Consider the following 23,796-nt stretch of genomic DNA (forward strand, 5'->3'; position numbering starts at 1 on the left):
CATAATTTTGGGAACTGAGGTCTTTTTGGGGGAGGATTTTTGTAAAGATTAACCCTCATTCAAACCCTGATACAATGGATCAAAGTAAAAAAAAAAAATACAGAAAAAGACTTTATCCGAGTCAGCGTCAAACAGCTTTACAACACAGAGATGAAACTGAGGGATTAAACCCATGGCTTTTTGGACTCACCGTGCCTCTTTGTTTCAGCTGCAAAATGCATCTCAAATTGTAAGATGATTTGGGACTTGGTGAGATCAGCAAAAATGACACACGGCTGATTAACCACAATCCAAACTGATGGCACTGAGTGTGTGTGCTGTGCAGTAGGACCGGGTATCAATTCTAATTTCCAGAAACAATTCGAATCACAAGAGCCTCAATCGATTCAATTTAGATTTTTTTCTATTCTTTCGATTCTTCAATTCAATTTTGAGTTTACATAAGTAAACATAAAAGTAAACATTTACAAATGAGTTTTTATACACATTTGTTTAGAAATACATTGATAACTAACTATATGTTTTGAACATATTTTTATTAATCTGATACAGTTCACGTACTGTTAAATTAATTAGTGAAATAATGAGATTGTTAATAGCATACAGTGTTACAGGGTCTCTCAAAAGGAGAAGCTCTAACAAAAATGTTCAGATCATTGACATTGTAAACATTGTTCTGCTTCTCCTGGAGGGCGTTTCAGTTTGGCCACTAGGTGGCGATCGCTCTATAGCGTTACACCTCAAGAAAACTAAGTAGTGATTTGCTCACAGGAGACCTTTTTTAGAATCAGTTACCTGAAAATTACATTACATGGGCTAAATTAGTTTTATTTTTCCTTTTGACTCACCTACAAAGACTTTTAGCTTAGCTTTCTTGTTGTTTGTTTCAATATAGGGGGCATACCCGCTTTGATCAAGTTAACATTTTCATTCATCAACAATGAAACAATGGTGTTGAACTCTGAAGACGACTGTATCATCGCAGTTACTTCGCAAAGGGTCTAAAATATATTTAGCATTTGAATTCCTGTGACAACTGGAGCTATTTGGTATTTATAGGTAAGATCGCATTGATGAATTTTCACAGGAAATAATCTCCAAAAACGCTCTGGCACTAGCAGAAAATGAGTTCTGCACATAAGAAACCACTTCTTTTTTTATTTTATTTTTTACTTCAACGTCCCTCTACTGTCTCTGAAATACTATGACGGAAAAAAAAATACACAAAACTTCTAAACAAAAAAATAACATTTTAATAATGTGTCTCAGGTTGATTTTTGTTGATTTTATGCAGTTGCAGATCTATTAGAATAAACGTTGGAAGCAAAATATTTTGTTTTTTATATATATATTTTTTAGTCACAACAAATAGCCCTAGTTTCCAATTTTATCTGTGCATTTTTGCTTTACTTCCCAAATAAATGTTTTTTAACCCTTTGAAGGAAAAGTCTGTAAAGAGGTTTGATCTTTAAGATGCAGCTGTTCACTTCATCTTTATTGAAATGCTAGAAACTCCAGTGTTCCTCCAACAACCACAGACAACACAAATAAAAACATACAAATGTATAAATCCGTTAATATAAATTTTGCCTTTTTTTATTGTACAAAGAAAAAACGATTATCAAAACACATGCACAACAGAGAACCAGGATGCAGAACCAAACGGATTAGGACAGTGCTTTCTGAACAACACAGGATGAGCAGGATGGCATCAGAGTTAAAGAGAGCGAGCAATCATTTCGTTTGCTGTCTTTCATTTTTTTTCTCTCTCTTTTTTTTTAAATGAGTCACAATGGATAGAAGAAGGAGTAAAGCACATCAAGAGGTAATCCCATCCCCTCAGTTAGATTGGATCAAATATAATACAACCAATCAGTGATTGTTTTTTTTTCTTTTTTCAAATAAACCTCCACTAACCTAACAGCTAAACATGGATCATTGCATTTCAAACATGTGACATGAGAAAAACAGGACGAGTGAAAGAAACGGTTGCATTTAAGCAAAGAAAAGATCGGCGTCCTTGGACCAGTCGCGTGAAACCAAACTGGGCGCTCCGGCGGGCGTTTCCGCTTTGAATCTTGTCGCTTCCTTTAGCTGGCCGGAGGTGCCTGAGTGAGGGGAAACCGGGTCACTTCAGACATACTGCTCTTTGGGAAATGTGTATGACCCCACTCCAGGGGGAGGGGAGGACAGACCTGGCACAGAGGGGTACTTGAAGATGGCTGTGGTGTATGAAGGAGGGGCAAAAGTGTTCTTCAAAGGGGTGCTGGTGCAGCTGGTGCCCTTTGAAGGCAATGTCTGTGAGGTGTGGTGGGGGTTCTGTGGCAGAAAGGACAGTGGAGGGTTGATTGGTGGGGAGTAGGGCTCGGGGTAGTCCTCTTTGTTACAGGCCAGTCGGTAGCTCACGTAGTCTGCCGTGTTTGGAAGCTCCTCATAAAATTTCCCCAGATGCTATTAAAAAAAAAAAACACAGGTAAGTCAAAATATTTTTGTTGTTGTTGTTTTTTATATGATGATTGCTACGGAGTATTATGACAAACAGTAATATTTTTCTCATAAATTTATGACTTTAAATCTCGTAAATTTACAACGTTTAACCTTTTAAATTCACACATTTTTTTCTTGTAAATTTGTGATTTTTAAATCTACAAGATTAAATGTAGTAAATATACAAAAAAAAATTAAAAAGTCTTAAATTTACCCTATGACTTTTAAAGTCGTAAATATATGACTCTATTCTTGTAATTTAACAGTAATGACTTTAAAGTCGTAATTTAAAAAAATGTTTTTTTAACTGGTCCTAATAATCAGTCGTAGATAATAGACACAAAAACCAGGAAAAAGTGTTTAAATAAAAATAATTTCTGATCCTTATATTGTGTTCAGGTCAGAATTGACCTGTTTTCAAGTTTGAAAATTGGTCCATTTTAACCCGAACACAATATAAGAATGAAAACAAAAACAAACATCTTCTTCAACATTAAAACATAAGATTAAAATGCCTTAAAAATATCTAGTAAACACATGATTTATTTTCATTTTTAGTCACCTGGATGTCTTCCCCTGGTCTTCTTTTCATAGGCTGGGACAGTTTTCTCGAAGGAGAATCATTTCTACCAACAACACATGAAAAAAGAGCTTAAAGAAAAGAAACAAACTACCAAACAATGATGCAAATTTGTGGCCGTTACATACGATGAGTTATCTTTTCTGGTTCTTATTTTGAGCACCAGGACAGTGATGGTGATGCCCATGAGAACTCCAGCAGCCAACAATAAGGCAATCACACTGACAACATCACCTGTTGCAATCTGCGGCTGCGGCTTTTCTACAAGAGAAAAATAAACACACAAAGATAAAAAAAAAAATAATTGTTTGCACAGAATAACAGTGAGAACTAGAATTGCTAGGAGTCCGATGTTGAGTGGTTGTACCTATAATGTTGACCTCAATGGATGCTGAGGTGGTCCCGATGCTGTTGGTGGCGTCGCACACATAGGTGCCCTGCAGGTCGTACGTGATCGGCCCCTTGAACAAAAGAACGCTGTCTCGGACCTCAACGCTGCTGGGGATTGAACCGTTCACCCTGCAAAGTTCAAAACAAGACTTAAAGATGCACTCTGATCAACTTTTGATCTAAATGTTCCCAGTGTTTTTTTATTCTTATTATGTTTATGTTGTTTTTAGACAAAATCCTAAAACCTGTGTCGTTTTCTAGGACATAGCATTGCCGAAAGCTCTCCGTTTACACACTCTCCTGCTAGCTTATAGGCCCTCACATCCCTAACAAAAGTTCAACAAAAATGGCGAGCAATGTTGGAGCTTTCCAGCTTGTGTTTTGATTTGATTATATGTTCTTTTAGTAAAGCACTTTGTCATTCTTTCTTGGAAAAGTGCTTTAGAAATAAAGATATTCTATTCTATTCTGTACAGTTTTGATCTAGATGCCAGCTCGGACAAGGAAAACAAAAACATACATTGATCTTATTGTCTATAAGTTGATGGATCAACAGCTCAAAGCAGGGAGCTTGTGGCCACGCCCAGCATATTTTCTACATCACAAATACGCTATTTTTTCAAATTGCATTTTTTTGTCAGCCTCTGTTTCACAACAAATTGAATAAAGAAACACTCAGAAATCCAATTTTAAGATTCATTTTCTTTCTTAATATAAGTCTACAATGATCAGAAAAATGCCAAAAGAACATGTTAAAAACACAATTTTCCCATCTTTAGCAGGATCGGTGCCAGTTTTTCTAGTTATTAGTAACTACCAGGAAACTTACAGTCTCCACTGATACAGAGAGACTGCTGGGTTGGCATCAGCTTGGCAGGTCAGACGGACGTTTTCTCGATTCAGGTACCAGTTCCCATCAAAGCCCTCCACCGTCACATCTGGCTCATCTGACAGAGGAAAACACTAACGTCAGCTTGTTGCAGAATTGGGACTCTGGGTGCAACGGTTCTCAAAGCGGCCTACATTGAATATCCAGAGTGACGCTGTCTGTGTAGACCTCTTCGTTGTAGGTTGTGACACAGGTGAGCGTCTCCTTGTGCGTCTCCTTGCTGGGCACCAAAGTGTAGTCGCTCTGAACAGTAAATGTCCCATCAGAGTTCCTGTACTCCCGGGTGGTCACTTCTCCAGGCACCCTCGACTCCCACCTATTGATAACCACAACCAAGAAAAAATGTATTGCAAACACAAAAAGGAAAAGGGGCAGGGGTACATTTGTGCATCACAAACACACACCTGATGGTGGCCGGAGGCTTTCCATTTGCAGAGATGCAGGTTGCCACAGGGGTTTTCAGGTTAGATGAACGAGCCACCAGTGTGGGGGAGGAAAGACTCATCTGGGTGGTCGGCCGGACTGTAAGGAGATGAAACTTTATTCTATTAAAGAACAAATCCATCTATTTTCTGAACCTGCTGAGTCTCTTTTGGGGCCACGAGTTGCTGGAGTCCGTACTGTTGTTGCTGGGAAAGGGCAGGTACAACCACGGTTACCAGTCCACACAAAGGAAACTACAATGAACCTATGAAGCATGTTTTTGGACTGTGAGAGGAAACCAAAGTTCCTGGAGAAAACTCCAGGATTGCTGGGATTTGAACCAGGACCGTTTGACTGTGAGATAAGAGTGTTAACTGCTATGTCACCATGAAACCCTAAAATAAAGCTTAAAGAATGCCGTTATACAAGTTGCCTTGTGCTGCTCTCAGTGTTGTGTGTTCTTACCATGTACAGTCAGATTCACAGAGTTCTCTCTATTCCCTGCAGGAAATGTTGTGTATTCACAGATGTACGTGGCTTCGTCAGAGAGGCGGAGCGAGGAGAAGATGATGGTCGTGTCTTCCAAAGAGGGGGTGCGCCTCCTCACAGCCGCGTTTCTGAACGTGACACGGTCTCGATAGGGCGGCGCCACAGAGACGCCTAAGGATGGATTTGCGATTGCCACGCTTTGCTTGGTGCCGTTCACCAGCTTCTGCCACGTTACCTTGAGGGACAAAACATCCGTTACATTGGGGAGATGGGCTACATTTTTGATGGCTGTGGTGACTAAACCAACACAGGTAACCACCTATGTATCTTCTATTGATGACTCAAAAGTTCATTTTTTGGAATCCGCTGGATCCCTTTTGGGATCACAGAGCCTGCAAAGCTATTGTTGGACAAAGGTGGGGTACACCCTGAACAAGTCATCAATCTGTTCCAGGGCTATTGGTAACTTTAAAATAGCTTTTATTTTAAAACTATATTTTTGTCAAGACCACTATGTTCTCAGTTTTAAAACTATTAATTACATCTAACCTTTTTACATGTTACAGTGAAAGAATAGTAACTCCTTTAAAGGACTTACTAGTCACTATAAAGGAGTCCTTAAAATGAACAACTTAAGCTCAGAAAAGCTTTTTCATTTGCTAAACCTTTACCTGATGCAGTTCAACACTAGTTTTTTATTCAGAGATGTTCTGCAGTGATTAGTATCCAGTTTTACCCCTCTTCTTACTGGAACTCTTTCTAACTATAATTTGCTTGATGGGTTATATTTTAATCCATTTACATCTTAGATGTTTAGTCAGACAGTCACATACCTGGGAGATTTTGACAGGTGGGGAACTGTTGATGAACCGACAGCGGAGATCCACCTTTGAGCCGACGTATCCTGACTTCCCATCATCCATTTCCACCGTCTGTCCATGTACTTCTGGACAGAAATGAATGAATGAATGACTGAATGACAGCAGAGAGAGTAGAAAAGTTAAAAGCAAAAGCCTGTAACAAACTGATATGATAGAGGTGGAGCCTATTTGTTGTGGCAGAGGCGGAGCCTGAGACAACATTGTGTGTCCATTGACTGTACTGTGATCCCAACAAGAAAGACCTGCCAAAATCCTATCAACTTCTATAAAGAAATAAGCTCAAATTACTCAGTCAATATATTTTTAAGAACAACCATTCTAGCTTTAATACGTTTTTTTTTTTTTTTTGCTAATCCCACTATAATTTTTCCATTGTGCAAGTTATTCAAGTTATAAACAGGCTAATCTGATGCTTCAATTAAAAATGTGGTCCAATGTTTGTAATGTTACATTGACAAATTCTCCCGAGCCCACTCTCAAGTGGTAGGGGTGTGGACTTCCAACATGCTCACTCCTGATTGGCTAGAGTGGTTGTCATAGAAATGATGACTCAGCCCAACTCGGACCAAACACTGCTTACTGACGACATCTGGTTTCAACATGATGATATTCATATTGCGTAAAAAACTGAATTGTTTTCATTTCATTGGAGCCAAAAGTAAGCCATTTCTATGGGTGACATCACACTTGCTTGCTCCGGTTTTCTTGTGCAGTCAATATGCAATAAATTACATTTTCTGCATGGAAAACGTCAAACGACAGATTAAAAAATTCAAAAGATCGAACTATTGATAAAGATGTAACTTAAAGTTGTGATACAAATTCTAAGATTGTGCTTCACCAGCATTTGTTGAGGTAGCACAATAGTGCAGGAAGCAAAGTAAAAGGAAGAAAAAGGCAAAAGTTGAGGGACTCAAGGGAAGAGTTAAGGTCAACCCTGAAAAGAATCTCTTAGAGTGATGCTTTCTGTCCTCAGTTCTACGCCGATGACGCTTGTTTAGTGAGCTAACTCTCATCTAATCAAATCAAGTATTTTTAAGCACATTAAACACAGCAGAGCTTTCAAAGCTGAACCATAAATAAAAAAAGGAGAAATGCCACGCTAAACCAAATCATTAATTTCAACTGGCTGCTTCTGCATCAGAATTCCCAAGGATGCAGTTGGGCTTCAAATCCTTTACTTCTGTATTTTGTGGGTGTACTAAGGACAGAAGTCGTGGATTAGTCAGAGGTATAAATAAGTAGGATTTCGTTAGTTACTGTTCTCTCTTGACTTACTGATCTCCTTTAGCAAATCCGCCGCAACTACAACCACCTACTGAGAGAGCAGGCAAACTGAAAACAGATCAGGCCAGAGATTGCGAACCGTTTCTTTGGCTACCAAAAGTGGAATAACCATTTATGATGTTAAAGGACGAGCTCATAGAATTCAGTGCCTAGGACACACAATGTCTCTTGCAAATACGTATATGATGCAGTCTATAAACAAACCCACACAACTGTTTCTAGAGGAATAACTTGATCTCAGATATATGTCTTTATTCATGTTATGCATAGAAACTGCGGAGGAAAGTTTTAACAAAAACACTTTTTAACTGTCTGCTTTTTTACATAGAAATATTCTGAAAAGCATGAAGGAACAGACAGTTTCTTTATTCCCAACCATGTAACGGTAAGCTTTTGAATGCCCGTCCCACTGACTTCCTTGAATCGACCGGGGTGCGTTGGTACTATGAGGTCATGCAGGGTGACGTCACCATTATCCAGGCAGTAAACATTCAAATCGTTTTATCTTTATAATGATCTTTTGAGTTTTTGTACAATTTCAAACTAATTAATTAATTATTTTTTGTACAATTACCGGTTTGAAGCGCGTTGAGACAACTGTTTTGTCATATTGGGCTCTATAATTAAAAATTGTACTGAATTGAATTGAAATGGAGATCATTAGAAAATGTTGCAAAATTGTGTGACATCATCATGCTATTTAAAGCAGTAAAAAGGTTAAATATATTGTTGCATAAGGGTCAATGCATATCTGGCATTGAAAAATGACAATACAAAAGTTTGTTCAGTGATCTTTTCCGTTGAGTTGGCATTTTACTACACGAAATGTGTTGTGTGTTAGATAATACTGCTATGGGTCACATGTCTCAAAGTGTCTTTAAGAAGACACATTAAGGACTTAAGGAGCCATAATGCCAAGCCCGGCCGTTGCCAATTAACCCAACAGTGCCTCGCTGCAGCCTGTAAGAGCAGAGATGCAGAGGAGCTCATGCAATGATCTGTCTGGGTCTCAGTTTCAGTCGTCAATGAGCTGTCATTTAAGAAAGATTTTTAAAGTTGCACTTAGTACAATTTCATATATTTAAGTCAACTATTGTTATTTCTAGTTCTTAAATCACTGTGATGCACTTTTTATATCTTAGTAGTAAATTATTTACTTTTTACAATGACAAATATTATTTATCTATCTGTCTGTCTGTCAATTTTGTCATTTATAGTTTCATTTTACAGCCATGAATTAACTCTTTACTAATTGTCATGTGTTACTGTACAATGGGATTTACTAGGGCATATTTTTGCTCTTCAAACTATTTTTATTTGCTTGAAATGTCCAAATGCACACTATCAAACAAGCACTACAGTATATCCTGCAATGAAAACAAATATTCGATAAATGAAAAATAAATGACAAAGTGATGATTAAGTGACAATAGGGTCAAATTATCACTGAGTTTTTTATTTTTTTCTTCAATGGGGCAAACTTGGGGAAAATTGTTCAAGTCGACATCTCACATATAACCACTGGGTTTCTCATGGAGTAAGATCAGTGTCACACTATTACAGTTTTCTCAGTTAGTTTGGCTCATTTCTTGAAACTGAAAAGACTTTCTCAAAACTAAAAGGTAATTTGGCCAAAGACACACAGTTCAGCTTACTAGAAAAACACATTTCTTTCCCAAAACTCATCAGACAGGCTTCAGAAGCAGATCCTTTTCCCCAGTAAAGAGTCAATGTTATCAAAACTGCATAGATCCTTCTCAGACACTCATATCTCTCCCAAAACAGTTATCTCATTGGTCAAAACTTAGTTTATTTCTCACCTGAACAGTCAGCGCACTCAAAAAGCATCGTCCCTTTGGCGGAGTGTGAGCACTGCCGGTCAGAATGCTTAGATGTTTTGTTACTATTGAAAAGGTCGAGCTAACAGAATAATAATAACAATAATAATCTTTATTTATATAGCACCTTTCAAGATGAAAATTACAAAGTGCTGCACAAGAAAACACAGACTAAAACACAGAATATAAAAATAGAGTTAAGAAAAAGCAATTTGAAAAAGATGTGTTTCTAGCTGCTTTTTGAAAGAAAACACTGAGTCTACAGATCTGAGGCTGAGAGGAAGGGAGTTCCAGAGAGGTGGAGACACTGCTGCAAAGGCTCTGTCACCTTTAGTTTTTAACCGAGTTCTTTTATAGCCAGCAGGCCCTGGTCACATGATCTGAGGGACCTATTGGGAGTGTACGGCTGCACAAGGTTGCTTGGTTGTTAAGTCCTCTGTAAGTTCTGGATTTTGAACTGCACTCTGAGGTGCAGCTGGATTAAGAACTGGGTGACGTGGGACAACTTGGAAGATTTGGTTAAAAGCCTTGCAGCAGCGTTCTGGACAACCTGAAGCCGCTTCTGAATTTGGACTTCACACATCTTAACCATTGTCTGCACAAATCCTCTGTGATGTCCTCACATGCAACAACCATCACTTGTACCAGTGACTTCTTATTCCACCACCATCCTCTCTCCTCTAGTATTCTCTTCTTCTTCCAGCTGATTTTCTTCCCCTTCTTCTAGTAGGAAGTTGACCTTGCTCATTTTTTTTGGTGAGGTACCTCCATGTTCATACTACTAATGGTACTGGCCCTGGCCTTATTTTTAAACACTTGCCAGCCTTCACAATCATATGTACCTAGTCAAATACTGTTACCTGGGAAGTAACAGAACTAACTGGCTAATTTGTCATGAGATGTGTAAAATTCTTCATTCAAGAGTGAAGTTTTCATTTCACCTGAACAACAGTAATTGTCTTGAATTTAACAGTTGTTCCAAGAAATTCACATATTCACAGCATTTTCTTGACTAATTTTGAAAATTGAACAAATGATTGTGCATAAAACGGCTCCCACACTGAAATCTTGCTGATGTGTTTTGAAGAAAATGGCCATTAGACTCAGAATTGACTAATCAGTTTATATCAACAGGATTTAAGTGTAAAATGTTCTAAATATGTGTACACTGTGCTCTCTATGCTACTTGTACAAAACAACGTACAACGTTCACTGACACACACATGTATTAAGACAACTGAAAATGGATGAAAACGAGGAGAAATGACGTTCAGCTGTGAACTAGTACAAGTTAATTTGGAGATTTGTCCATGTAGTTTTGAGAATGTCATTTTTCTGTTCCAAGAAATGAGTCAAACCAACAGAGAAAAAACTGTAAAACATCAGAAAATGAGCAATAAAACTATTAAAGCTATTAAAAACTAAAACTATATAAAGGAGGCAAAAAACAATGGAACAGTGAAGGCCCAACAATGTGTTTTCATACAGTTGGTGAATAAAAGCTCAGGAGACGTCTTTACTGCTTTGTGGTTAACTTTCTCCACGCATTGAGCTCTATCAGTTAAAAACAGACATCATTTTCTAACTGCTCGTCTCCCTCTTTTGCAATTTATGCAAACGATAACAGGTCTGAGTCGGTGTGTCCTTCTGCTCTAAAGCAGAGGCACCTGAAGCAGCCTGTGCTGTAATAAGTGCAACAAACATAAATTCTAAAACTGTGTCGTTCACACACCATGATTGAAGAACACATACAAATACAATTAAATATTTACAAGATTTTCCTTCCAATAAATTCATCTTTATCTTCAAGAAGTCTATTTCCTGCAGAAACATTTCTTTTCTCCAGGCCATTTTTCTAAAGGGTCAATAAATCCAGTTCATCTGCTGGGTTTGACTCCTGCTATGTTTCAATGTTTCAGTGATGGTAACTTCTTAAACTGTTAAATCCTGATCATTGTCGTCATACAACAAATTATATTTTCAACAATCACTCAGCACATGTTTATAATGCCTGAAGGTTTAGAACAGGCAGATGGATTTCTATACGGTGTAATCCAGCTTTCTATAAGCCAAAGGCCAAACACAAACATCCATCAATCCATCTATTTTTCATAACAGCTTTTTTATTTTTTTATTTTTTTTCCAGCTGGGGTCAAGAAGCTACATGAGTTTATTCCTGCTGCGGGCTTCAAGCGAAAGCAAGGATGACCCCAGAATGGTTTCCCTTACCAAACACAAAGACTTCACATTTAACATTTCTACTTAATATTTTTTAAACTTTTACAGATATTAGGGATTTTTTTTAAATGTGTTAATTATCCAAAGTGTTAAAGTTAGTATTGATTTGAAACACTAATTTGGAAAATACAAAAATGGAGAAACGCATTTATGTGGAAAAAAAGCAAATCTAAATTTTTTGTGAGCAGGCTATGTCCACAGTTTATAATCCTCGTACATCTTTATTTTATCTTTGCTTAAGCATTAAAAAAAAACAATTTATCATGGAAGCTAAAAGCATATCTTTCTCAGTTTCATGTTTTTTTTTATTTTGTGAACAGAAAACGCCTCGAGAACTATCAGACATGATTCACTGCAGAGCAATCAACATAAATAACATTCAATTTCTTTTTGCTTTGTTAAAAATGCAATTTTTATAAAAGAAAAAAAATAGAAAACTCCATGTTTGCTCTCATAAATCCGCTCTTTTAAAGACCACACTGATGAAAATAGTGTATTTAACATGTTCTTGTGGCCTTTTTCTGATAATGGAGGAAATCTCAAAATTGAATTTCTGAGTATTGTTTTATTTAAATCTCTGTGAATCAGTAATAAACAAAAAAAATCTTTTTGGAAAAAATTTGTATTTTGACGTAAAAAAAAAATTACGCTGAGTGGGCCACAAACTCTCTGCTCCAAACTTTCAGCAGTGGGGAGGGGAAAGGGGGGGGTTGTGCCGCGCAAACGACTCAGAAGTGAATTCCTAATGGAGTACAGCAAAAATTGTGTCCTAGTAAACAACACAGGCTTATTTTATTTTGGCTAAAAACAGCTTAATAATAATTAAAACACCACTGGAACGATTTTAAAATAGATCAAAAGTTGATCGACTTATATGCAGACCAACAGTGGATCACAGCGTTTGGAATACTGAAGGGCGTCTGAATCAGAAAATTTATGGTCCATCTGCTGGTGTGCATATGGAGAGCCAGATTCTGACCTTCTGGGTGGAAGTCGAATTCTGCTGATTATGACTTCTGGAGCAATGTGGCCGCCGGTAATCACAGTATGTGGATCAGTCCCAATTAGGAAGGCTGACAAAAACTCATGAATTAAGCTGCATTTGTTTAAAAAAAATAGTCATTCTCAGTCAATTCTCCTTTTGCTTAGCAAGTCTGGTGCTTGTGTGCAGCAGTTGTTTAGCTGTTTGATCCAGTGCTGCCAAAGTGCTGCTTTCCTCTGCCTCGGTCACTGACTGCAGATGTCACTCTAACAACATCTCTTATTTATTCTAAACAGACACGGATAAATCCATCCCAACCTAATCCACTGGAGCAAAATGCTTCCAGTAAATCCAACCTACTTCCACAAAACACATCAAATCAATTTGAACACATGTAACTTCACACAACCGAGGCAGATCTGAGTAAATAAAATGAATCCTGGGAGTTTTCCTGACATACTTCACACAATAGTAGAGAAATGTGTTGCGTGAGAAAAGTAGAACATAAAATCACACTCTGATCATATTTCGATTTGTTTTAAAAGCATTTCTGTGGTCTTTTAATTATGCTCACTTTAGCCAAAAGCAAAAAATCCTGTGTTGTCAGAAACTAACCTCTAGTGCAAATATCCCATCATCCTTCTGTTCACACACTCTCCCGTTAGCTTACAGCCCCTTACTACCCCAACCTAACATTACAGTTGCAACACAAACGATGAGCAATATCAGAGCAACCCAGTTTTGAGCCAGATGTCAGTTCAGACGAGGAAAATAAAGACGTTAATAGATCTTTTTAATTGTCTGCAGGTGGAAGTGTCGGCATGGAGCGGAGCGGGGAGACTTTGGCCCACCTATTTCAGTTGCTGTGTCATGATAGAGGGCATTTGTTTTATGATGTCATTGGAACTTGTGACATAAGTAGAAGAAGAAAAATTAATGTATTTATAAAGCACTTTTCACAAGTAAAACCCACAAAGTGTTTAACAGGACATGATTAAAACACAATACAAATGTAATAAAATAGAAAAAAATAAATAAAAAAAACGTAAATAAAAGGTATTGAACAGAAAAAAGTTAACTTAAAAGTCTGTCTGAATAAAAATGTCTTAAGAAGCTTTTTAAAAGAACCAACAGATTCAACCAGGATTAATGGCAGGGCCTTGCAGGGTCTGGGGGCTACTGCTTGAAAGTACGACATTAAAGACAAGAAAGAACTCAAAATTTGGAAAAAATACCTTTGAGCAAGCAAAAAAATCTGCCAATAAAAATGGTCCTGTGGCAGATGGAAGTGGGCTTAACCCTGAAACTACCCAAAAAAGAAAAAAATCAGTTTAATTTTTTTTTTTTTTCCAATTCCTATTTCCTTGGGAGAATAACGCCCACAATTTATATTTTCGAAAATATGTTTTCTAAATGTGCTCCACCATTTGCATGAGCAGGCTGTTAATTAATGGAGTTCAGTGTCTTGTTCAAGCACACTTCAACACATGGGCGGGAACTGAGCTTGTAAGCTTACGATCAGAGGTTGACCGCTCTACCTCTGCTCCACGGCCGCCCCTAGTATGTAATACTAAGAACAGGTACAAAACTTTCATTGCATTTGGAGAGAAACACCATATGCTCCTAATCATCTTCATTGATAAACTGAATGTAAACAGGTGACCTGTCTGCAGTATCAGCATCAATAGACACCCATGTAAAAATACCTCAGCAGTGGTCCTATCTCTGGAAAAGGTCATGACAAAAATAGAAAATTATTCAAGACAAGCAGTTATTTTCCAGACTTCTCAGTAAACTCATCCATTGCCTAGCAATGCTCAAAGACATGTTTAAAATTCAGGAGTTACATCTAAAACAATACACACCTCGGTAAAAATGATGTTACCAATGGCACCCTTTATTTTTTCAGAACAGAACAGCATGTTATTAAAGATTAACAAGAAAATATAATTTTTAATCCAAAAGGTAGATCGCAAAAGTAAAGCGAAAAAAATTAGATTACATTTTTTTTTGCGCAACATTTCAGCAGTAAAGTCTCATTCTCGCTGCCCAAAAGCTGATATCGGGCAATCTGAATTTGTTTTGCTGCCACAAGACCTGGATTGACCTCAGTCATCAAAAACGTTATTTTTAAACTGGAGATTTCCAGAAAAGTGAGGACATCTGAAAAACAAAAGCCTATTTAAAACTGGGCCATGCAACCGGAAAATGATCTAAAATAAACAACAGCAAATCCTCATCAGAAAGGCTGAAAGAGTCAAGAATAAAGGTTTTGGGATGAGTAAGTCAAAGTCCAAAATATAATCTTATTGGAATGCTTAAGAGAGCTTTAGCATGACGGAGCGCACAAAAAGCCTCGACGAATTGAAGCAACCTTTCCAAGAAAACGATGCAAAATTCTTTTAACAGAGAGCCCAACACAACTATGTGAACCCGCGGTTTACAACTAAACACACACCAGAAAGACCCGTGTGTCATGCCATGGACATTACATAAAAAAACAAAAAAAAACAGTTCCCTCAAACTAATAATTTGTGGCCACAAATCATTAGTCTGCATGCACAAATTAGCTTCGAATAGTCTTAATTAAGCATTTTGTGGCCAAAATTGTAAGGCTTTGGTTTGTGGACACAAATGCAGGACAGCTGGCAGTCTGACAAGTCATTAATACCAAAAAAAAATAAAAAAATAAAAACCAAGGAGGAGCGGTATGTTGAAAAAAGGTATCAGAGTCACTAAGGTGAAGTTCAAAAACACCAGAGGCCAAAAACTTAACACAGGATCAAAAAGAAAAAAAACTTGGCAAGAGAGATGAGAAGCTGGTGCGTAGAGGAACAAAACAAACCTACAGGGAAGTGGGGGGAGGAAACCATTAAATACAGTAAAGTAGGATCGCTTGCAGCGCTGCGCAGATCGCCTGCAGCGCGATGTATCCTGGTTAGTTTCTTGCAACAACGTCACATGTGCGCTGGGTATCGTGGGTTCAAGGAATCTACCTAAGCCAGCACAGGCCAAAAGTAGGTATTGTGCTGGCTGGAAGATGCCTTGAGGGCTACAGAACAATGCATTGTGGGAAACTGTGTCCTGACAGTTCTTGTAGATTGATGTGATTCCAATCAGGTATAACTGGCACTAAATGAAGGAAATTTGTGTATTTTGTGACTCTTTCTGGAAAGTAGTGAATCCCTGATGAAAAAATGAACAATATTTTAAATAATCTGTGGCTATGTGTGTTATCAGCATTAACATCTCTCAGGACTGACAGATGTTATAAATGATTTAAAATATGTAATAGCACAGATCATGCTAAGGGGGAGAGGCATATTAAAATTCAACCGAATGTTACGGAAATGTGAGAGTGGATGTGTGTGTGATTGAGGCCCTGCGACAGACTGGCGACCTGTCCAGGGTGTACCCCGCCTTCGCCCATCAGTAGCCGGGTTAGGCTCCGGCACCCCCGCGACCCCGAAAGGGACACAGCGGTCAAGAAAATGGCTGGATGGATGTTAAGGACATCATCCAGCTTCCTGGTCTCACACAGTCTCACTGTTCGCCTTCATCTCAGGCACCTTTCCCCGCCCCCGCCTGCAATCGCCTGGTTTGGTTTTGCCGATGCAGACGAGGCACTGGGTGATCTCTAACACACCTAATAAGATACAAGTGAAACCCATTTAGGAGCCAAAATTTAGGATTTTCTGGGCACAAATTAGCATTTTGTGGCCAAAATTTAGAATTTTCGTGAAACAAATAAGTATTATCTGGGGACAATTTGAGGCTGGAATTCAGCATTTAGTGCACAATTTTTTTTTATTTTATGGAAAAAAAAATTAATTAGCATTTTGAATACGCAAATTTGCAATTCATCTTCACAAATTAGTATTTTGGGTACACAAATTAGTGTCTTGTGGTCATATTTTAACACTTTCTGCACAAAATTATGTTTTGGTCACTATTAAATATTTTTTTCACACACTTAAATATGCTGTGTACGCAGAGTATTTTGTGGCTAAAATTTGTATAATGTATAATTCTTATCTTAAGAACATTTCAGTTCATAAGTGAACAAAACTTTTGTGAACTGAATCATGCAATTTTTAATCTTTGAAGTAAATTATTAAAAAATAAATAAACATTTTTACTAGCTTTGTTAAAATGTGCGGACATTTCACAAAGCAAGAAGACAATTTACTCCAATTTTCCTTTTGTTGTTGTTGTTCACGTGTATCGAACAGGCTTCCTTTGTGAGTAATTTTTCCTGGTAAAAGAAGTCCCACTGTGAGACGCCTCTGATGAGATCTGCAGCTGAGCTGATAAGAAGCTTAAGGTAAGGCTGGAGCGAACTGACTCAACACACTGCTTTGGCCCACATCTCTGCAGCTCCTCTGTTCTTCTTGCCTCCATTCTTTTTATTCTGCCATTGTTTTAAAGCATGGGAAATGACCTCACCAGCACAGGGGACAATAATCCATAAACAGCAGTGCCCGGTGAAGAGGGAAGCATGGGAATGACAGGATACAATAGCAGCAGTGTTTGGCACAGACAGGAGCAACCAGAGCAGCCCAGCATGACGCTGGCCCTCTTTATTCACAGCCTGGACGGACATCCTCCATCTCTATGCATCATTATAGGAAAACCTATATTTAACCTTTGCTTGTATGGATGACCCACATTGGTGGGGGCGCCACTGATACACAATGGGGTCAAAGGAAATTCTGTAATGATGATGCAAAGTGCTTTGCTTAACAGTAGCTGGGTTGGCACCAAAAGGGATTCAGAGGGGTCTGAAGATGGATGGAAGGAAGGAAGGATGGATGGATGGATGGATGGATTGGATAACAGCTTCATAGAAAATTACGCTTTTTCCAATTTTTTCTGGTAGAATATGAGTAGAAATAAATATTCTGAGATGAAGATTTGGCAGGTTAAACAAACTGTTCCACAGTTTAACATCAAAAGCACATTTTACATTTATTTGTCCAATGTCAAGAATGGTGCAACTTTTCAAGGGTAAACTTTGACCAAGTCTTTGAAAGCTCATCCAGGAATGGGACAAATTGAAGCAACCTTTCCAAAAAGAAAAATGCTAAATTATTTTAACAGAGAGCCAGTCAAAGTGAACACACAGTTCACAACTAAATACACACAAAGAAGATGTGTGTGAATGCAAATGAGTGAAAACGTATGGAAAAGTAAAAATTGTTCCCTCAAACTAATAATTTGTGGCCATAAATTTGTTTTTTGCTCCCATAAATTAGCGTTTTGTAGCTATAATTTAGCATTTTGTGGCCAAAATTGATATTTTCTGGGGATAAATTAGTAATATCTAGACACAAATTGGCATTTTGTGGCTTAAAATAAGCATTTTTTAGCAACAAATTACCATTCAGTGCACAAAAAATAGTATTTTGGGGCAAAACGTTGTAATTTCTGGGCACAAATAAGCATTTCATGGCCACAATTTACATTTTGTAGCCCAAAATTAGTGTTTTCTGAGTATAATTTAATATTTTGTGTATACAAATTGATATTTTGTATCTAAAACTTAGTATTATCTGGGCACAAATTAGCATTTTGTGGCCAAAGTTTCAGTTGGTGCGATATCTGGAACTTTTACAGCAGGGGTGTCGGACTCACGGCCTCGAGAACCTATGAAGCAGGTTTTTTGGGGAGATATCAACCCATAAAATCCAACTGAATCCAAGAGACTAAGAGAATATAATTATAATGTAATACAATTTCTTCCTTAAAGTTAACAAACAGAGCTACAGATGTTTTGCTGTAGGTTGTTCAGTAGGTTGTTTGATCAAAGGTTTGAAATATTGGGTAGTACTGTGTTCCCTCACTGTTCACCTTTTGTGGTTTCACAGTGTAATTTTTGCTGTGTAATTATCCTTTTTCGTAAACAGTGCACTGTGTTCTTTGTCCTGATTGGCTGTAGATGCATTTTTCATATGCAAGTGGAGTAAACTAAGTTAATGTAGAAGTGCAGCATTTGGTGAATCAACTTCTGTCTATACGTGAGCCTGATTAAGAACTTAATTTAGTAAGTTGGTCCTTTTTTGTAGATGCTCACTCAGGGATCCCATTTGTTGGTCGCTCTCTCCTCTACTTTGAAGATCTTTTCTGATCCATTCACACCGGATGAGATTCGCACGTCAAATTCTTGTCTGCTGCCACTCCTCGGCACCCTGACGCCTCCGCCGCAGAGTAACTGTCAACGTTTTTCTGGACTACATTTGTTGCCTCATCATGGAAAACATGGATGATGTTGAGCGAGTAGCTTGGTTTTAGTTTGACCGACAAGCTCCGCTGCCCAGGGCCTGGCAGCCTGGCAGCCTGGGCAGTGGAGCTCGCTACACTGTCAACTGAACGGCTGGCTAGCATCACGGGCTGAATCGTTCCAGCTCCATGGGCTCTGTGACAGGTTAACGACCTGCCCGGGGTGTATCCCGCCTTCCCCAAACAGGGGCAGGGACAGTCTCCCACATCCCCCGCAGATTTAGAAACTACATGGAGGTTCAGGACAAAAATCCCTACATTGAGCAGCCATATGGGATTTATTTTTCTACCCTTTGATTGAGTCACTGAAAACGTCACATGCCCTGATTGGTTGACACGATTGGTTGACGTCTACCCACAATGCCCAAATTGTGGCACAAGAACTCAGATCAAGTCTTCACATTGACTTAAATTTGAAACGCAACACTGCTGCCTCTCAAATTGCATCCAGTGTGAATGTAGCATTAAACAGCCATAGTGTAAAGGTTTGATGTAGTTCACTAAACTGAGATCATTCAAGGGTTTACAGTCAGTGTGAACAACTACATGATACAAATCTGTAAACAGCATTTCATTTATCTGCACATATTTGAAAGATAATGGACTGAAGGTGAGATCCTGCCTTGAGAGAAAGATCTTTAGTACTTGTTCAGAAGGAGAAAACCAGAAATATCAGTGACATGAGATTAAAGCTAATCCAGTGCCCAGCTCTTGGTAATTAATATGAGCACAAGTGGCAACAATGACATTTGAAAAGAGGCTGCGTTTTGTCCTAAATGGAGTGCTCAGTTATTTGAGTGGATCCTGGATTAAAATTACAACCCATTCTGCAATGAAGGCATCTTATTGAGTTGCATGCTGGTTTAACCTCTCACTGCACAAACTTGGATGATAGACGGGTGGATGGTTACAAGATTTATGTAAGATCTTAATTTGGGTCCATTACCTTGGTCTCCACACATACCACAAAGGTCAGACCCACCGGGTTACCCAACATCTCAGTAATTCATCAGATATTTTTACTTTCCACTTAAAATCGAAGACTTAAAAATAAAACATAATCTTCTTTACATTTGGTGTCCCGTCAATGCTACTGAAGATCAAAGCAATAACATTTTCCATCAACTTCCGTCAGTAGGCCATCATTTAAAAAAAACAACAAACTGACCTGGTATGATGCAGGAGAAAATGAAAAACACAGAGAGAGATGTGCACAGATTAACCATTTAATCTTTAGGTCATCAAATCTGTGATTGATCTGGGATTATGCACCCCGCTGCTACTTTGGGTTTGTAACTTGGGATCCTGAAAGACCAAAAATAGAATGAAAACTAAAAAAAAAAGTAGATGATCTAAATCTTTTCACTGTGCTTAAAGAAAATCTAACAACCGCAGAGATTTGATCGTTGTTATTTGAGTGTGTGAGTGTAGTCACGATGTGTGTTGTTTACAAGAGAAATTATGCTCCGTTCTTGTTTGGGACGTGACCTAAAACTATAACAGGTCAATTAATTAACAATCACTCATTGTCTTGCTTTAAAAAAATATTTAAATGAAGACATTTACAGTAGGCTGACCTGGTATTACTAATTGGTTTCCTATGCAAGCACAGCTTCTTTTCAACCAGAAGCAAGCTTTTTTTGCTGCAAATCAACTCTTGCTAAAAGCATTATGGGCATAATACTGCTGCTCTTCTGTATGTCTATGTTTTTATATCTGTTAAAGATAAATACATTCAATTATCAGATGGAATGAGGGAAGGCAAATGTGGTTTGTTGATATACTGTGAAAGTGTTCCCAGTGGTTTTTTGGATATGATAATGAAGTTTTTAGCCTAAATCAAAATATCTCACTCGTTTTCTATGACAAAATTTCTACAAAGCGGCAGGAGTTTGTTAGAAATTCACCTCTGGTATGTGGAAAGGACCATTGGGAACGAGCAATCCCGCCCCCTCTTCCAATCGCCAATCTCTTAATACACTTTCTTGCTGCAATCCAGCCGAGTGTTGATCCAGATATCAACTCATGAGGGAAACTAAGACGTACATGGATCAAGTCGTCTACATGTGGATGCATCAGAATGAAGCTTGTGGTCCGCCCAGCGTATTTTCTACGTCACAACTATGATCTTCTTCAGCCTTTTTTTTGTCTGCTCCTGATTCATAACGATTTGAATAAAAAAAATACTCAGAAATGCTTTTTCTTTATTCATTTCCACGATCGTGAGAAAAATGTTGCAAGAACATGTTAAAACACCAAAAATCCTTTTTTTGTGTGTGTGTTTTTTTAACAGTAATAAAATAGTGATCAAAGCAAATTCTTGGCAACAAATATTGCTGCCAATTCCAGTGATGGATTTCCATCCGTCCATTTTCTTAACACACTATATTTCTTTCCGGTCACAAGGATGCTGGAGCCTGTCCCGGCTGCTGTCAAACAAAGGCAGAAATGGATTCAAGTATCACAAAGTTTTTCCTTTTTTTTCTTTAAAACACAAACCTGATTGTCTAACGATTGGCCCACAGTTGTTTTAGCTCAAAGGCCGTTATCTGGGCAACATCTTGCCAGCACTTCGCATGCAACATAATAATTTTATTGATATCTGGCAGTAATACGTGTGCTTTTTGGGTAATGTTTGTGGGAATATGCAGATTACACTTTGGCAGGACTGAGCTGGCAGGATTATTGTGGCTGCTGCATTTCAAACACGATACATGAAAAAGGTCACCAAACAGGAACAAAAGATGGAGAGATATTAAGAAGCTAGAGTGGAGGAACATTACCTGCATGAGCTAAAACGGAGGTAGTGGCTGTGTAGAGTCTGGAGAGAGATGCACAAAAGGCTGACAGGCCAGCAGGGCCGTGTTTGTGTGGGATTATTTCTGTGGGGCTGCGTCTGTCTGTTCCAGCTGTGGGTGGTGGATTATGCAGAAATTTGTGAGGGTGTGTCTGTTGGTCACATTTAGTCTTCCCTGTGTGCCTACCCAAACATGAGATTTGAAACTTTTATGGAGGGGAGGGAGGGTAAAACGGCTCAGCCTGCCACACCACGGGGCGCCAGCTGGCAAAAACCTGCGGGGATCCTTCAAACAGCCGGAAGCACCGCAGCGGCGGACACTTGGCAGCTGTCTTGTTGTTACACCCTCCTGCACTTTAATCCGCCCTTCAGCATGACAATCACATGTTCCAGCCTCACACTTGATCGTGACACATGCACACGTGCACGCCGGCGAGTTGCTGCTCAACCTTCTCGAGCGGCTTTATCTCTGTCTGAATAACAGGAAGTCGCAGCAGATGTCACAGCAGCTCGCACGTCCGCCACAAAGCCTCTCGCAGTACAATAAAGTGCTGATCGGTGCGTCTCCAAGATTCTCTGACAAAAACAGCAAAACCAGGTGAGCCGACTGCTACAGCTCACCTGTTACAGCCGACAGTGCATCCCTTTTTACCGCACACTCAAACTTAGTGATGCCTGGCGTGATCAGTTCTGTCTAGGGGCGTAACGATTCATTTTTAACAGCGATTCATATCATTATCGGGGTTGCCGATCCGATTCAATGACCTAAAAATCAATCCAGGACATCTTAAGCCAAAACTTCGACCAGTGAGATTCAGAAATAAATACCTGGTACTGAACAGTGCAGGTGAAGTTTTCCAGATTCCTTCTATTTCTTGTAAGAAGTGTAAATCAAATATGTGTACAAACAAGTAAACAAGAATTAATGTCAAATCCATTCACATTTTAGTTCCATAAAGTTATTTTTCCACATTAAAATGATGCAGACAGAACATTATTAGAACATTTTGGTGTACTGTATGGTCACGTCTTTGCAAAATTCAAAATGTTTCCAAACATCAGACTTTAATGATGGATTGATCATTATTTGCTGCACCACATGTGTGTTGTCCGCTGTGACAGTCATTTTTAGTCAAATAAACCTACCATATAACTGGTATATTCTAATATCGATATAATTGATTTATTTCATTTTGAAATTACTTTATAATGGTTGGGATCAGCACCCTTTAACAGTTAAAGAGCCATTTGGGCTCGTTTTTTACTGATCAAAACCCCATAGTCTCACCTTCTTTTATAAATTGTCTATTTTTTGGCATGAACAAAATCAAAAATATAAAAGGGAAAAAAAGCATATCTCAAATTTTTTTTTTTTTTTTTATGTTTGACAGAAGCTCAAAAAATTATTTTCAAAATAAAAGCTGCTCTGTGCCAAACAGGATCATCTCAGTGCGTCAATCAGCTATTAACCATTGTCGAGCAGTATTAGATAATATGTACTTTTAACTCATAAAAGATCAAACTTATTACCAAAGTTTTGCTTTTCATATAAATTCAGTTCATTCTGGAGGAAGCGTTGAGTAAACAAGACGTCTTCATGGTCAGCAGGGATTTAAAAACCTACATAGTTTATCAGATATGTCCATCTCAGCCAAGAATTTATAAATGTAAGTAATCTAAATTAAATAAAGTCTAATTAAGTAATCTTCACTTTAAACAATTACTAGTTCATTTTTCTTCAGCCAGAGAGCCACCATGGAGAGATGAAGGAGGGTGGCTCTGGAGCCGCAGGTTGCAGACCCCTGGTTTAGATCATTTCGATTAATAACTTGCCTCAGACTGATCAATCCAGATCACAGGAATACAAATCAATTAATTGATTATCATTATTCATCAATCTTTGAGAGGAGATTAATGAATATCTGCTAAAGTGACAAAGATTCATTTCAATGCAAAAAGCAAGAAACTTTTTTTTTCATCGATATTTTGTGATATGACTTTAAATTAAAATATGTTAATGGAGGCAAAGGAAAAGTTTTTATTGACATCAGGTTGTTCTGGATGATTTTTAGAATATGTCTTTTTTTTAAAGAAAACATGGATTCTCCTAATAAAAAAAAAAACTGCTGTTAACTTGCTTATTTTTTCTATTATTCTCTTCTGGTCCTGATGAGGGAAAACTTGTAACTTACCCGGAATAACACAAGTTGTTATTAGGAATATCCAAAGTCCAGCG

General features: G+C 38.2%; 1 protein-coding gene and 1 long non-coding RNA gene across 3 annotated transcripts in view; one reads left to right on the forward strand and one right to left on the reverse strand.

Annotated features, from left to right (window-relative positions):
* The window catches only part of LOC112140854, a 21,752-nt gene extending 13,858 nt beyond the window's left edge, over positions 1–7,894 (forward strand). Inside the window, exons 2-3 of the long non-coding RNA XR_002918272.2 lie at positions 5,277–5,569; positions 7,755–7,894. This is a non-coding gene — a long non-coding RNA (uncharacterized LOC112140854). The remainder of the gene's footprint in view (positions 1–5,276; positions 5,570–7,754) is intronic.
* The window catches only part of nectin1a (nectin cell adhesion molecule 1a), a 24,092-nt gene continuing 1,448 nt past the window's right edge, over positions 1,153–23,796 (reverse strand). The window contains exons 2-12 of one of the 2 annotated variants that reach the window (XM_024263827.2): positions 6,092–6,204; positions 5,235–5,493; positions 4,751–4,868; positions 4,481–4,662; positions 4,287–4,404; positions 3,435–3,586; positions 3,196–3,328; positions 3,050–3,113; positions 2,407–2,451; positions 2,196–2,319; positions 1,153–2,108 (exon numbers count right to left, since the gene is read on the reverse strand). In XM_024263827.2, coding sequence (XP_024119595.1) covers positions 1,996–2,108; positions 2,196–2,319; positions 2,407–2,451; positions 3,050–3,113; positions 3,196–3,328; positions 3,435–3,586; positions 4,287–4,404; positions 4,481–4,662; positions 4,751–4,868; positions 5,235–5,493; positions 6,092–6,204 — 1,421 coding nt within the window. In that variant the 3' untranslated portion in view covers positions 1,153–1,995. Of the gene's footprint in view, positions 2,109–2,195; positions 2,452–3,049; positions 3,114–3,195; positions 3,329–3,434; positions 3,587–4,286; positions 4,405–4,480; positions 4,663–4,750; positions 4,869–5,234; positions 5,494–6,091; positions 6,205–23,796 lie in introns of both variants that reach the window. The other variant, XM_024263815.2, reaches the window with a different exon arrangement.

The sequence above is a fragment of the Oryzias melastigma genome, linkage group LG14, assembly GCF_002922805.2.
Source record: "Oryzias melastigma strain HK-1 linkage group LG14, ASM292280v2, whole genome shotgun sequence".
Taxonomy (NCBI): Eukaryota; Metazoa; Chordata; class Actinopteri; order Beloniformes; family Adrianichthyidae; genus Oryzias; species Oryzias melastigma.